General features: G+C 43.0%; 1 protein-coding gene and 1 long non-coding RNA gene across 5 annotated transcripts in view; one reads left to right on the top strand and one right to left on the bottom strand.

Annotated features, from left to right (window-relative positions):
* The window catches only part of LOC149984610 (uncharacterized), a 755,830-nt gene that overhangs the window by 646,603 nt on the left and 92,771 nt on the right, over positions 1 to 16,456 (top strand). The gene's annotated exons all lie outside the window — the stretch shown is intronic.
* Positions 845 to 16,456, bottom strand: part of LOC110519988 (leucine-rich repeat flightless-interacting protein 2) — a 71,973-nt gene continuing 56,361 nt past the window's right edge. Inside the window, exons 5-14 of one of the 4 annotated variants that reach the window (XM_021596926.3) lie at positions 15,882 to 16,052; positions 13,413 to 13,505; positions 13,125 to 13,217; positions 12,753 to 12,845; positions 12,473 to 12,620; positions 3,672 to 3,721; positions 3,222 to 3,339; positions 2,956 to 3,035; positions 2,738 to 2,842; positions 845 to 1,924 (exon numbers count right to left, since the gene is read on the bottom strand). In XM_021596926.3, coding sequence (XP_021452601.2) covers positions 1,817 to 1,924; positions 2,738 to 2,842; positions 2,956 to 3,035; positions 3,222 to 3,339; positions 3,672 to 3,721; positions 12,473 to 12,620; positions 12,753 to 12,845; positions 13,125 to 13,217; positions 13,413 to 13,505; positions 15,882 to 16,052 — 1,059 coding nt within the window. In that variant the 3' untranslated portion in view covers positions 845 to 1,816. Of the gene's footprint in view, positions 1,925 to 2,737; positions 2,843 to 2,955; positions 3,036 to 3,221; positions 3,340 to 3,671; positions 3,722 to 4,269; positions 11,761 to 12,472; positions 12,621 to 12,752; positions 12,846 to 13,124; positions 13,218 to 13,412; positions 13,506 to 15,881; positions 16,053 to 16,456 lie in introns of those variants that run through there. The other 3 variants (XM_090229556.1, XM_036974113.2, XM_036974114.2) reach the window with 3 other exon arrangements.

Here is a 16,456-nt window from a genome sequence, read left to right as displayed (position 1 = left end):
TCTTCGGCTTGCAAGCCTCTCCCTTTTCCCTCCAAACATAACGATGGTCATTATGGACGAACAGTTCTATTTTTTTTCATCAGCCCAGAGGACATTTCTCCAAAAAGTACGCTCTTTGTTCCCATGTGCCGTTGCAAACCATAGTCTGGCTTTTTTATGGCGGTTTTGGAGCAGTGGCTTCTTCCTTGCTGAGTGGCCTTTCAGGTTATGTCGATATAGGACTTGTTTTACTGTGGATATAAATACTTTTGTACCGGTTAACTCCAGCATCTTCACAAGATCCTTTGCTGTTGTTCTGGGATTGATTTGCACTCTTCGCACCAAAGTAAGTTCATCACTAGGAAACAGAAAGCGGTATGAGCGGTATGAAGCCTGCGTTGTCCCATGGTGTTTATACTTGAGTACTATTGTTTGTACAGATGAACATGATACCTTCAGTTGTTTGGAAATAGTATTTTTCATCACCATCATCAGCACTAGCATGTCTCAACAAGCAAGAGTATGTGAGGTGGCAGGCCAACCAGTGACTTTATTGCTCGAGAGGGAGAATCTCAATTGCATACTCCTCGCCTCCTTAAAACCTATTGGAAGAGGCCGGAGGGGAGGGACCTCTGGCTCTCTCATCAAATCGGTTTTGAAGAGATAGGACGCAAGGAGTATGCAATTGAGACAAACTTCAAATGGGGCTCTACTAGATTGGAGGGGGGATACGCAGACTTCATGTCATTGGCTGCTCTGAGCCTAACTCAAAGCTGTGGCTGTAGTAGATTGGTTAATTAGTTTAGTCAAGCTGTTTAGGACCTAACAACTGTGTCCTGTTCATTAGGGAACTGTAGCAAAAGGATTGCAACAGAAAATGTGTATTTTATTGGACAATTTCAGGTAGTCCCTCCCTGTTTTACAATGTATTGTTTGGTGCCTAATGAACATGACCTGGGTACATTCAAAGACAAATCTGTCAAAAAATTAAATCAATCCGAGTTAGAAAAATGGTTGAAATCACGTCGGCATATAAAAACATTCTGTGTGACAATTATTATATTGATTGTGGTAATAGAGACGGTGTAGCCTGGGAAGGTGGGATGCACACACAACCTTCCATGGCCTTTAGACTACACAAGCCCTTGGACTTGAGACACAACAGGTAACAAACATACACACCCAACCACGGTAAAATGTGCTCATACTTTGGCTTTAGGACACAGATGAGAGAAATGCAGGGTATAAGAGCGGGATAAAAAAACAATCATACACGTGCACACAATAAATGCTCTCATATACACAGCACACCATGTTCACCCAGTTTAGGCCATGTCCTCTCGGTTTAGTAAATGTGGACATTGGGGGTTGAGTGAGGAGGCGGGTGGTTCAGGACAGAGGGACATTCAGTATTAGTCTGTACACTGGGGATGTGGGGTGGATAGGAGCGCCATGTAGCCCAAGCAGCCAGTACGGTCCAAAGAACCCCCTCCAGTCCCAAGGCGCCCCCCTGTAGTGCCACATTTCCTATAATTCTCTGGTGCAGAGCAGCGCCACCCCCTGGTAGAAGAAGTGAGGCACACAGGCACATATGCCTATGAAGAATTCTCATCATTGGAAAAAACAAAGACATGAAGAAAATGGCACATTGTGCATTTTTGTGTGTTGTGCGCTTCAGTGATTAGGATATCTCAAATTTCTCAAGGTTCTTTTCATAAGGTTGCGAGGCAGATGGCGAGGAGAGCTCAATGCAAGGTCGGACACTCCGTCATACGTGGGCAGCCATTGATGGACAGACAGGATAGGGTCAGGTCAGAATTATGCTGGCAGGTCATCGTTAGGGAGTCGGTGCCGTGGTGCGATTGGCCTTCATCTTGTCCAGCCGCTTGGAGAGGTGGCTGTTGTTCGACTCAAGTTCGTCAATCTTATCCAGCGTTGACCGCAACTGCCATCAAGGAAGGAACAGAAGGAACAAAGATCAATCGTTAACTTTAAATCGGAGACGCTATTATTCAAGATCAACAATGAATTAGTAACATACTGTTCCAATGTTTTTGTATTAAAATAAATACAATAAATGTTGTACCTTACAGCCCAATTCAATTACTTCACCGTTTACCAAAAGTGTGTGTAACAGGGTTGGTTATGTTTCCGCTTGCCTCTAAAGAAATGCGTATTTAAATGTTCAAGCGCTCTTATTGGTTGGTTCAATTCCGATGACAATAAGGCATGTTATTGCCCCCCTTGCAGATAGGGACTGGTCTCCCCAGTATGAAAACGTGATGCAAGGGGTAAGTCACGTTCTGAATACTGTATTCTATTTTTATATTTTACAATCTGTACCAGTTTGCTGTACAATCCTGGACTATACATGTGTGGGTATACCTGTCAGGGATTAAGGGGCTTTCTGGGATGTGCTTTGGTATATGAGTGTGTTAGCTAGCATGCACCGATGTAATGATCACATAAGCTCACTGCTAACACAGTTGTCATGCTACATATTTTACCATCGACAGCCATCAACATCATTAAGCCCTGCACAACTAACATGCTGTTTCTTATTTAATCACAGGTAATAAAAAATGCTCAACTGGGACCACTGGCTGGGGTGACTTCTTTGAACTAAACACAACGCAAGGAGAGTACAATTAACATCTGTTACATCAGAAGCAATGTTCTGACGATTGTAGGCCCCTGACATCTGGTCTCTGCATAGCAGCTTGATTCAAGCCACATGACTGACAGCTGGGGGCCATACCTCTCTCTGCAGCTTGCGTTTCTCAGCCTTCAACTCGTCTTCCACTTTCTCTGCATTCTCTGACACACCCTTGTAGCGGGTCACCTGACCCTCGAGCCTGGTAACCTGCAGATTGGTGAGATTCATGAGAATCTCAGCCAATAACGAGTCAAATTAATAGTAACTATCTGTGATGATTATCGCTCTGCAATCAACCAGGTTAATGGCAGTACACTTACATTCTGTTCCAAAGCGGTCACCTCCTGCTCTGATTTTACAAGTTTGAACTTCAGGTCACTAAGTTGCCTGCTGGCATCTCCTGCAAATGTGGGGGGGGCGGGAGAAAACAAGATCTGATGTGCAGCATATGAATACTATGGAAATCGCATTGTTAGGACTAACATTAATTTATGTCTCGAGTTATTAATTTCAAAGGTCACAACATTTCAGGTGTGTGTCAGATGCCAAGGAACCAAAAGGCCTGGATTGGAGCTGTGGCTCTTACTCTGCAGGTCTTGTATGTGGGGGTCTGTGCCGTTCTCCAGCACCTCACCCTCTGGGCTAGAGCCCTCAGTCCCGTTCCTCAGTTTCTTTTGCTCTACTTGGGCCTTCAGTTTCTTCACCTATAGGGAGGACCACATTCAGAACATAGTTAAAACATCTATCTGTATGTAAGTGAGTGACTTCACATTGTACAGTGACTTCAATTTAGTCCAGTCACCCATGCACCTCGGTGTATCGGCCTATCATTTCAACCAAGCATGATTTAATGTTAGTTATTCTCTACACAATTTAGCTGCAGCAAGTTCATTTTAGGTCCTACAGATTCAGATTGAGAAAAGTTGCAGCCATATAAAAACAAATAGCAGCAACACAAATGTAGCCAATTCAGTTGGGAAGTTCAGCTAACGGAACAAGTGACCCAGACAGACTATGGATAGATGTCCTTCCTCACCTGTCCTATCAAGTTCTCCCGCTCGTCAACCAGCTTCCTCAGGCGGATCTCTGAAAGAAACACAGGTAGATCAGATGAGCTCTAAATCTCGCTTCACTTCAGTATTACAGAAAATGTTGGACAACTGCTTACAGAACAGGATCAGTCTCACATTAAATACACATTAAAAGTCTCACAGAACTTCTCAAAATTATCAGTACAACTTTATGAGTAAACATCTATAACCCATTTATTACACAATTGCATTGGGTTCATGCAAGAACAATCATAACAACTTGTAAAACCAATGTTGACATACCAGGGGTGGGAGGAGCCAAGTACATGGACAGGGAGGGGCTGAGTCAGAGTGGGAGGAGTTTAGAGTCCCTTGATGCATGCAATGGAGCAGGTGTCCATTGGGAGAGGATATGTGAGGGGTGGGGCTATGGTTAGCATGCAGAAACTGTGGAGAGGACACTCAACCTCTAGGGCATTTTTATGCTAAACAGCGAATGGATGAGGGAAGACAAACATAAGAGATTTGCTCGTGCGTCAATGACAGGCAGACACCACTACATATTATACTATAATGCATAAGAACTACAGTTCCTTTCTCAAAGCTGGTAATGACTTACTTTATTCATTAAGGAAAAGGGTCAAGGTATTTCCTTACAAAAAGTGCACATGAAGAAACATTAAGACCAGAGATTAACAAAGGAGTCATATTCTTACACTGTGTACAACTTGTCTAGCAGTCATATCATTATATGAATTCAGCACACCTGGCATACAGTGCCTTCGGAACGTTTCTGACCCCTCGACTTTCTCCACATTTTGTTATGCTACAGCCTTATTCTGAAATGGATTTAAATTTGTTTTGCCCTCATCAAATCCACCAACAATACCCCATAAAGACAAAGTGAAAACAGGTTTAGAAATTCTTTCAAATTAATGAAAAATAACAGTAATACCTTATTTACATAAGTATTCAGACCCTTCGCTATGAAAATCGAGATTGAGCTCTGGTGCATCCTGTTTCGATTGATAATCCGTGAAAATGTTACCACAACTTGTTTGGAGTCCACCTGTGGCAAATTCAATTGATTGCACATTATTTGGAAAGGCAAACACCTGTCTATATAAAGGTCCCACCGTTGACAGCGCATGTCAGAGCAAAACCCAAGTCATGAGGTCGAAGGAATTGTCCATAGAGCTCCAAAACAGGATTGTGTAAAGGCACAGATCTGGGGAAGGGTACCAAAAAATGTCTACAGCATTGAAGGTTCCCAAGAACACCGTGGTCTCCATCATTCTTAAACGGAAGAAGTTTGGAATCACCAAGACCCTTCCTAAAGCTGGCAGCCCGGCCAAACTGAGCAATCGGGGGAGAAAGGCCTTGGTCAGGCAGGTGACAAAGAACCCGATGGGCAGACTGGAGCTTGTCAGAGTTCCTCTGTGGAGATGGGAGAACCTTCCAGAAGGACAACCATCTCTGCAGCACTCCACCAATCAGGCCTTTACGGTGGAGTGGCCAGACGGAAGTCATTCCTCAGTAAAAAGGCACATGACGGCCCGCTTGGAGTTGCCAAAAAGCACGTAAAGACTCTCAGACCATGAGAAACAAGATTCTCTGGAAACCAAGATTGAACTCTTTGGCCTGAATGCCAAGCACCACGTCTGGAGGAAACCTGGCACCATCCATACGGTTAAGCATGGTGGTGGCAGCATCAGGCTGTGGGGATGTTTTTCAGCGGCAGAGACTGGGAGACTAGTCAGGATCGAGGGAAAGATGAACGGAGCAAAGTACAAAGAGATACTTTGAGAATATGCTCCAGACCTCTCAGGATCTCAAACTGGGGCGAATGTTCACCATCCAACAGGACAACAACCAAGTACACAGGCAAGACAATGTAGGACTGACTTCGGGACAAGTCTCTGAATGTCCTTGAGTGACCCAGCCAGAGCCCGGACTTGAACATCTCTGGAGAGACCAGAAAATAGCCGTGCAGCGACTGTGATAGCGAAATTACAAGATTGTTATAATGCTGTTATTGCGCCAAAAGGTTGTTTTATGGAGTAGAATGGGGTTTTTGGAACAGTCATCTGTGCGTGGTCTTCTAAAATTGGGCCTCTGGGGCTAAATGCTTCCAGTAGATTTACAATGCCTTAGGCCATATTCCATTCATGTGAGGGAGATGACTACGGTTTGACTGGAAGGTACCACGGAGAGATGGCTTGGGTATGGGTTTCTACACAATGAGAACAGTCTTTACAGCAGATACTGCCTGCTGTAAATTATTAGTATCGTTCATACCGATCCTAAACGTGACCCATTCCATACATCTGTTGTTTGTCATGAACATTCAGGAGGATGTACTTTGCTATAAAATGCTGTGGATCAAATCTGCTCGTTGGGCTCTCAACGAATAACCTACGGGTGGGTCGTCGACCTGCTTCATTATTGCAATAATTAATCTGTGTTATTAATACGTATTGAATAAAGTAATATCCTGATTGGTCTCTCCTCATTATTGATTAGAATTTCCATGACAAAGCTCCCCCATCCAACCTGACAGAGCTTGAGAGGATCTGCAGAGAAGAATGGGAGAAACTCCCCAAATACAGGTGTGCTAAGCTTGTAGCGTCATACCCAAGAAGACTCGAGGCTGTAATCGCTGCCAAAGGTACTTCAACAAAGTACTGAATAAAGGGTCTGAATACTCATTTTTTTATTTTAATACAATTGCAAACATTTCTGAAAAATATATTTTTGCTTTGTCATTATGGGGTATTGTATGAGGGGAAAAAAGAATTAATTTTGAGAATAAGGCTGTAACATAACAAAATGTGGGACAAATAAAGGGGTCTGAATACTTTCCGAACGCACTATACTAAACACAATGCATTTTTACAGTTTGCACATACAGTAATAGCCCAGGGCTTGGATTTCACCTGACATAGCCTACATGGAATTGACTTGTATCAAGGAGGATTTTTCAGTCAATTATTTTATGGCATGAGAGACTTGAGACAATCGCATCTGTTCGTTTTTTTCTTCATCAAACGCTTTTTCCTAACCATACCACCAAAGCTAGTAAATATATTTTTTAGTTCTGGGTAACATTTTGACATTGTGAAGATGAAAGGTATTACAATAAATGATGTGCAATTAATTGCTACAGCATTTGTTTCTCGTGGTAATTACACAATATATAGATGCTTTATCATGCATTGATGTAATACCGTCCCTTGAATAGATGAAAAAAGAAGAAATAAGTCATTCAAAAAAACATTATATAGGTGCTTATAGGAGAGTATGGGAGATGTACCCTGCCAGGGCCAATGTGTTCCAGGCAAGCAGTAACACACCTGATGGATTCAACTTATCAACTACTACAATTAGCTTTCTTAGTTGAATCAGTTGAGTTACTGCTTATTTGGGGGAAAAGTCTGCATGGTAAGATTACCCATCCCATTTTATGACCAACTTCCCAAAGCACTTAAGCAAAAAAAAAAACACCTGGAAAACATTAATGGTGCATTTCACATAGGAAAACGCATTGTACAATAATACAGGGACATAAGCAGAGTTTAAAGAAATAACAATAAATATATAATCCGCTGCAATATTGTCTACTCAACGTCATTTTACCCATGTTGATCTACAGGATGTCATGCACATTAACATCTATTCAAGATAATATAGAACAAAATCTCAAGACAATTAGATGATTCTGCACAGCATTTCACCTAAAAAAAAATTGTGTAACCCTTTACACTCGTGGGAATTGGCCTATATGGATAGGGATAAATTGAAACGTTTCTTACAGAAGAAATCACATACATAACCATGGTAGCAATTGAAAAGGAACAGTTTGGAGATGGGACAATTATTAGACCAAAAGGTGAGTGCACAACTCTTCACCTGACAATACTGAATCCTAACATTACACTGATTTTATGTGCTTTTTACATTTACTGTACTTTTTGCTGCATTCGTTAACAAATTCAGTAACATAAGACTATTCCTGGAGAATGTGGGGTAGGTGCAACATAAGACAAAAAAAATGACAAGGGTTTGCGTGAGAGGACTAACTGGTGTCTCCATTGTCTAGGAGTTTCGAAATTGTTAGATTACTTGTTAGATATTACTGCATGGTCGGAACTAGAAGCACAAGCATTTCGCTACACTCGCATTAACATCTGTTAACCATGTGTATGTGACAAATAAGATTTGAAGTGGCCATACACCTCTCCAAAGTGTGCACGGTTCCTAAGCAATTTCCAATGCACTTTTATGACACAAAGACGAGTCTTCAACTACAAAGGTACTTTTTGGAGTTCTCCTAGCTGTGCCGTTGAGGAACTAGAGTAAGTACACTTGTAGTTGTTTCATTTGGAACACAACACTTCATCCCCGCCATCACACAAGCTAAGTTATAAAATACAATTTCACAGTGTTAGGCTTTCACAAGGCAATTCAGATAAACTTTGGTGCACGTAGAAAGGAGTCATGACTGAATTAAGGTGCGTGTGCCCTGGCAAATTTGCTTCACAATAAACATAAGCTCATTCTGTCCAGAACGACCTAGGGTATAACGCCATGTCATCTTGCAACTGTACATCAAACATAGTGATCATAAACGTTGACACTGTATATGACATGATTTTTATGATTTGGAAATTTGAAGTTCAAATTTGGACTTGGGTGTTTGGCTTGCTTGTATGATGCCAAAGCGTTATTATAAACTTCAACGTCTCATCTTTCAAAATACATAGTAATCTTAAATGCAGAGCTTTTCCCTCACTCGGACAACCAAAAATGTACAAAAGTTGCCCAATTAATGGGAGGAATGGGGGAAACGTCTTGTGTTCAGTTCATGTTCATGTTCAGAACGGCTGTTTGTTAAACCCCATACAGCGTTGTGAAGCGCAGAGCCAGAGCTCTGACGTCATGTATAGCATGTTACTGCGCAGCCCAATTTAGGTGCTTATTAGTGCCCAATTCTGCCATTTTCAACCTGTATACATACGGGTACGAGTGTAAAGGGTTAATCGAAATGAGCTAAAATACCCACAAACATCTCTCTGATTGCTTTGGAATTCATTTGAATTGAAGGTGCTTCGGGCTCCAGCAGTTTAAACTCTGCAATTCCTATCATAAATATTTGCAGTTTCTATTGAGGGCAGACCTAAAAACTAGGTAATTCGTCAGTCCTCTTTCCCCTTGCCTTTTCCTGCCCTTTTTCGAGCCTGACCTAGATTGCTCCGTCACCCCCTGCTGAATATGTACTTTGACTACGTTCTCTTTGACCCATACAGGATTTTCCTCTTCCCCCTCCTCTACTGGCAAAGCCACTACCTCTGTTGCATTCTGCAGGCTCTCACTCTCACCTACACATTGTTGTTCAGACACACACACTCCCTCTGCAATGTCTTTCTGTTCGTATATTACACAAATAAGTGATTAGTTGTTGTTCTTTATTGGCATTCTGGCCTGCAACTCTGGTTTGTGCTTTTTCTTCAGGGCTTCTGAGCTATTCTGGTGCACTATCTGACCCCCGTTCAAGTGGCTGCTTTGCCACTATTGTGCTAACTCCCTCTACTGTGCCCTGCGGTTTTCCTGTTGACTTGTCCCAGTCTTCGTCATCCTTGATTGCCTTCTCTCTACCTGGCTCTACCTCCATTTTGTTGCCTTCCATCATTCTCACCTCCTGGCTGACCTCTTGGGATGTTACTGGAAACACATTTGCAGAAACCACCGAATCTAGGTAGTTAAAGTCAAACGATTGACCCTCATCAATATCATTGTCCCCCTCATCATTCCCCTGCTCACTGGGTCCAGGTACCTTGTTACCCTCCAGCTTGGCCTCAATGGGATCGTCTTGCTCTTCTGCTTCGGCCACCATAGTGCATGGTTTGCTTTCTTTGTAGCCCTGTTCCCTAAAATAGTTAATTGTCTCCGGAGTTTCTTTTACAGGGTCCTGTAGTCGTGTTTCTGTATCATCCAGCTCGGTCTCTGTGGAGATCCCTCCATTTGATGCCTTTTCTTCATCAAGTGTAACTGGCTTGTTGTTGTCATCTAAGTGCTTGTCAGCGACTGGACAACCAGGTAGATCCATCAATTGTTCAGGCTGTCTTATGGTCTCAGCGGCAGGGTAGTTGCTGTCGAGCGATGTGCAACAGTTCTCTCCTGATACATTTTTGCATTTATCTACACTTGCTGGCAATGCTATGGAAATGTCTTTATGTTCAAGTGCATTTTTACACTCATCTGGGCTCCCATTTTGTTCATCCTGACCTGCCACTTGCAGGTATTTTATGGCATTTTCGGTAACATGCTCTGGTTGAGTAATGACACCATCATCGGCGATAAGATCTTCAGGTGCCATGCTCTTCTCGAGCGCCGGTCTTAGAACTATGCGACCATGAAAGTTAATTCCCTCTTCCTTTGTGTCTTGGATTGTTTGAGTCTCATCAACCGAGACCTTGATTGCATCTTCTTCTTTGACATTGTTTGAATTCTCAGCAGTGGACTCTTTCAAGTCCAATGGACATTTCAGGTCAGCTGAAGAGTTCAGGCAGTCTACAAAGTTATCAGGGTTGGTTGTGTACCCTGACTTGTCTTTTTGGGTACCAGTATTTGTTGTGGATTCTAATTTCTCTTTAGGGTTATCAGCACTGGTTATACAATTGGTTATACATTGCTGGTTAACAGGATCCACAATACCAATGTCGCACTCATGGCATAATACTGATATCTCGCCTTCTGATTTCTCTGATTCCATGGAAGGTTTTTGGTGGTCCTTTTTGACAACTTCCTCACTCTTGGCTTGGTCCGTCAGACATACTTTGGTGGTTCCAATGGGAGGCTCCTCACTCTTAACCTCTACTCGGCCCTCTGCTAGTTGTTGTTCTTCTTCCTTCAGGTTCCCTCCCTCAGCTATGGTTTGTGCTTTTTCTTTAGGGCTTTGGAGTTCTTGATTTGGTGAACTACCGGTCCCCTCCTCTAGAAGCTCCTGTGTCTCGATTGTGATAACTTCCTCCACTACTGGCTCCTTATCTGTTGAGACTGAGTCCAGATCCTTTTCTGTTTTGCTCCTCTTGTTATCGTCTCCCTGGTTTTCATCACCTAGTGTCTCTCCCTTCTTGCCTTTCTTCCTCTTTTTGCCTCCTTGGGCCAGTGGCTGCATATCAGTGGCCTCTGGCAACACTTTAGCCTTTGATTCGACTGGGCTCTTAGTAGTATCAAGGTTTGTTCTTTGGGGAATCTGTGTGCTATTTTTCATGGAGACTACACCCTTTTCTGTTGTGCTCTTCTTATAGTCTTCCTGCTTTTCATCACCTTGGCTCCCTCCCTTCTTGCCTTTCTTCTTCTTCTTCTTCTTGCCTCCTTGGGCCTGTGGCTGAGTGTCAGTTGTCTCTGATAACGCTTCTGCCTTTGTTTTCTGAAGCTTAGGTTGAGGCTTACATTCTGATTTTATTGCGCTCTTACTAGTATCATGGTCAGTCCCTGGGCTAATCTGTGTGCCATTTTGTATGGTGTCCTCAATGGTTTCCCTAGGGTGAGGACATGAGTCTATACTTTTCACAACCTCTTTCCTCAATGCTATATTATCTTGTTCAGCTAATGCACCATATTCTGAGGTAGGCTCTTTTGTGTGATCACTACTCTTGGTGACTTTGGCCTCCATATCATATGCCTTGTAATCTTTTATTCCCATTTCCCATTTGTTTGTGGCCTCTACTCTCCCTTGCACTGTCCCCTCCATGCCTGCTGGTTTGTATCCCTCCCCCTCTTCTGTAAGCTCTTCCTCAGGAACAATTACCTCAGAATCGCAAACCGGTCCATGCTTGACCTCTACTACCAGTATGCCATTGTCAGAGTCTTTGTTGACATTACTGCATTCAATCTCAACCCCCAATTTGGGCGAGCATGGACGAGCCACCATAGACGTTTCGGTTTCAGAAACACCAGTGAGGCTACAGGGAGTGGGCGAGGTCAGATGGTTCTCTTGAACCGCCTCATGTGTTTCCACTTGCTGCCTGGACCTTCCTGGATCCACCATCTTATCTCCTCTACTTCCCAATTCCATATCCTGAGCTCTGCCTAAGAGATCATGAGGGGAGAACGTAAGGGTGATACTGGCCAAACACTGTATTCTGGTGTTTCAAGAATTGTCATTTTTCTGATGATCAAGATCTGTCATTTGAAGCTGGGCCAATTAGCGCAAAGCAGAATTTGAAAGAATTTGGCCAAAACCTAACCAAAAAGGAAAAGAAAGAAAGGGAAGAAGAATAGGAGGAGATCACAAAAACAAAGTTCTTGAACGTAGATGAATTGTCAAAGCAGAGGAGTAGGTCAGAGGCACCTTGGTACCTCAAACTTTGGCAAGCTGCAAATCTTTTAAACTTTGAAATGTCTGCTGTGGTGTTATTTTGCTTTGGAGTCACGCTCCCTTCCACAAATCAGACAGCCATATGACCATCTCAATATGAAACCACTTTGTAGGATACACATGGCACCAAAACAAGGGTGTTTACGCCATGTGCTTTAAATCATGGTTCAGATGGATTAATTCAAATTAAATCAGGTGTAGGGGTTTCAATGGGTTGGGAGGAGAATCAGTAGTGAAAGCTTAAAAGTTAGTTGCCGAAGTCCCCAAAAAATTGTGTCAGTCAACCAAACTCATGTTACATATAGAGGTTTGCATTAGATTGGGTGTGGGTATGATTTAAGTTAGCTATAATTTGGCAAAGCTATGAGGTAAGCAAAAGATGATTACAACATATGGCGATATTTGTCCCGTAATGGTGCTTACCGAGCATGATGTTCCCCCCTTCCGTGGGTGACGTCTTGGAGTCCTGAGCCAATTGATAAGCTGGATCTCTACTAGCAGACCTTTCAGTTACCATCTCCACCTTTTCCCTATTGGTGGTCAGGTCAGGTCCGAGGACAATTCCATGTTTCTGGGTAGGACATGAACACAGACTGATGACAGGCTTTTGGGTGTCACAACAGTAAATTATTGCTGCATAACTGCATAACAGGGGCCACTGTTTCATATTCAGAGCTCCGACTCCCATGAGATGACAAAGTACCTTCAGAATATCTTTCAGCTGGACCAGCTCATCCCTGAGCTCATCTCGCTCATTTTTGACGGCGTCCGAATACTCCTTTTGTTGCTCTAAGGCCTGAGCAGTGCCCCCAGTGGTGGGGAGGAGGACGTGCAGGTGAAGAACAAAGGAGTGATATGGGTGATGGAAGTGAAAGTGAGCATACAGAAAGTGAGGGTACAGTATACAGTTTCAAGTATTCATGCACTTGGCTAAAGTTAACTTCTCTGCATAAGTGAATAATTGTATTTTAAGACCACAACACAGGTGCACATATCACAATTGTGTGCGGGGGTTTACACATGCATACACCAAATGTACTAACAAAGTAAATGGATCAGAGTTCACAGGGCATACCTCAATCTTTTCATCCTTCCACTCTACTGTTTCCTGCAGGACAGATATTTCCCTAACAAAGCTGTCCTGCTTGAGACGCAACTGACAGATCTCCTGGACAGTAGAAAAGCAGAAGATGATAGAACAAATAGGAGAGAGGGAGAGTGTGTGGGAGAGGAGTGAAAACAGTAGAATATCAGCATGCAAGTAAGGAGACCGGGGAAATTCAGAAATAAGAAAACTGAAAGGTGGCAGTTAAGGTCGTTTCGGCTGATCTGACAAGCTTGGGGTTTTCCTCGGAGGACTCACCGTTAGTAACTCCTCGCTCTGTTTTAGCGTTTCTTTCATCACGTTGAACTGGAACTGGAGCACACCGTAGGCATGTTTCTCACACTCAAAGTCCTGGGAAAGATGACAGATGTTTGAATGGCCTAACTATGCAGTGATCATTTTGGCCCTAAACAGCTGCCTTTATAATCCAGGAAGTCGCACTAGCTACATTAGTTGTGGATTAAATCAATTTGGATAAAGGGCGTTGTACACTATGAATTTAGGGATTTGTCGGCCATAGAAATCCTTGGTCGGACCGCCTAAGCGTTTATTTTTGTTGGATCGTCTAAATCCAAACAGCGTAATATATACACTGAACAAAAATATAAAATGCAACTGCAACAATTTCAAAGATTTTGCTGAGTTACAGTTAATAAGGAAATTAGTCAAATAAATTAGGCCCTAATCTATGGATTTCCCATGACTGAGCAGGGGCGTAGACATTGGTGGGCCTGGGAGGGCATAGACCCACCCACTTGGGACCTAGGCCAACCCACTGGGGAGCCAGGCACAGCCAATCAGAATGAGTTTTTCCCCACAAAAGGGCTTATTACAGACAATTTGCTGCTATAACAGCCTCCGATGTTCTGTGAAGGCTTTCCACTAGATGTTAGAATATTGCTGAGGTGACTTGCTTCCCTTCAGCCACAAGAGTATTAGTGAGGTCAGGCACGGATGTTGGGGATTAGGCCTGGCTTGCAGTCGGCATTCCAATTCATCCCAAAGGTGTTCGATAGGGTTGAGCTCAGGGCAGCCCATCAAGTTCTTCCATACCGATATCAACAAACCATTTCTGTATGGACCTCATTTTGTGCACAGGGGCATTGCCATGCTAAAACAGTAAAAGGCCTTCCTCAAACTGTTGCCAGAAAGTTGGGAGCACAGAATCGTCTAGAATGCCATTTTATACTGTAGCGTAAGATTTCCCTTCCCTGGAACTAAAGGGGCCTAACTGGAACCATGAAAAACAGCCCTATACTATTATACCTCCACCAAACTTTGCATTCGGGCAGGTAGCGTTCTCCTGTAATCCGCCAAATCCAGATTCGTCTGTCGGGCTGCCAGATGGCGAAGTGTGATTCATCACTCCAGAGAACGCGTTTCCACTGCTCCAGCGTCCAATGGCGGCGGGCTTTACACCACTTCAGCCGACGCTTGGCATTGAGCATGGTGATCCTAGGCTTGTGTCCAGCTGCTCGGACATGGAAACCCATTTCATGAAGCTTCCGACAAACAGTTCTGATGCGGCTTCCAGAGGCAATTTGGAACTCTGTAGTGAGTGTTGCAACTGAGGACAGAATTTTTTACAAGCTAGGCACTCCTGTTCTGTGAGCTTGTGTGTCCTACTATCCTATGACGGTGCCACGTTGAAAATCACTGAGTTCTTCAGAAAGGCCATTCTACTACCATTCTACTACCATTCTACCATTCTTACGATCATTGTCCTGTTGGAAGGTGAACTTTCACCCCAGTCTGAGGTCCTGAGAGCTCCGGAGCAGGTTTTAATCAAGGATCTCTAATGTGCTCTGTTCATCTTTCCCCTCGATCTTTAAAACTTCACACATTTCTCCCAGTTCCATGGCAGTATAGAATCACATAAAATGTGCTTAAAAAAAGGGCCAATTTCCACACTATGTGAAAAAATGCCCTTGTAGTGTAAGCGCTGTTTGAAAAGACCACCTGAAATTTCAGCCTGCTGTAGTGGGAGGAAGTTTTGGCCTTCCATGATGACATCGACATGCAGCAAATTAGTCAATAAACATAAGAAATAGAGATCCAAAACTCTGCCAAATGCCAACAGCTATTTTTCAGTTTTCCCCTCACCACTCCCAGACAGTCATAGAAAAATTAGTTTGAGAAATTGCTCTTTGCTAAGAAGCTATTTTTGTTTCTTTATCACTTTTATAAAAAATAATAATCACATTAAGGTACTTAATTGTTAATGATTTGATAGAGATAAAAACAGCTATTATGGACATTTAAAACACAAACATTTTCTCATTTGCTTTAAAACAACATTTCACTCAGTTACATGGAGACATTTTTAGTGGCTTACAAATAATATAAATACTTCTCTACACCACCAAGATGGGGACATCTAAAATATTCTTGAAACATCAGCCGCGCTGACCATGCCCATTGCCACACCCCCTAAGACCCTTTTCGATCCAGAAAAACACCCAGGAAATTATTTCTTTACAGTTCAGGTATATAATCCTCCATTACTGCATACTGCAACTATACAGCTATAGTTTCCAAAAGGCACCACTTGGCTAATGTCAGTCCCAGTTTTCACCTAATATCGCCCTCCTCTATAGCCTACCCCTTACTCTACTAACTTGGCCTCTTTTCCCGTCATCTTTCATCTTACTGTAATTGTATATTTCTCTTGATCTGGCCCTATCCTTTCTCTGCCTCTCCATCTCTCCCTCCTCATCTCTCCCATACCTTGGTCTTTGCATCGTACTCGCGGCGTGACTCGGACAGCAGCTCTTCCAGCTCCATGAGCGTGTCCTTCAGCCTATCTACCTGGTACATCAGGTTGTTCTTCTCATTGTCCAGCTGGGCGTTGGACACCATGGCCTTGCGGTACTTCTCCTCCACCTCCACAAGGGAATCCTAAAAAGAAGAGAAATGCCTGTTGGTGTTGTCATGACGTTGGCCTGTTGGTGAGTTTTATGACCCCCAAAAATACCTTTCCCCATTTCCTCTCTCTCTACTCTACAGAGTGACTGTTGGAAAGCCTTTTGTTAACATAGAGTTCGGATAACAGAACCCTATTTCGGTAATTCAACCAGTTGAAAATATGCGTTTGTACTTAAAGAATATGATACCAGATCAGTTGTCATCGGAGACATTATTACTGGATGATAGGATGACAAGCTCTTGGAAAGTCTACACATTTATAGTTGGAATTGTTGTGCAATGGAATTGTTGTGCAATTGAAATGTTTAAATATGAAACTATTTGTGAACAGATGAAATTTAAATGAGAGAATTGAGAGAATTGGTTTTCATAAGTGA

The sequence above is a fragment of the Oncorhynchus mykiss genome, chromosome 3, assembly GCF_057628025.1.
Source record: "Oncorhynchus mykiss isolate SJ-2025 chromosome 3, ASM5762802v1, whole genome shotgun sequence".
Lineage (NCBI taxonomy): Eukaryota > Metazoa > Chordata > Actinopteri > Salmoniformes > Salmonidae > Oncorhynchus > Oncorhynchus mykiss.
This window is presented reverse-complemented; position numbering and strand designations above follow the sequence as displayed.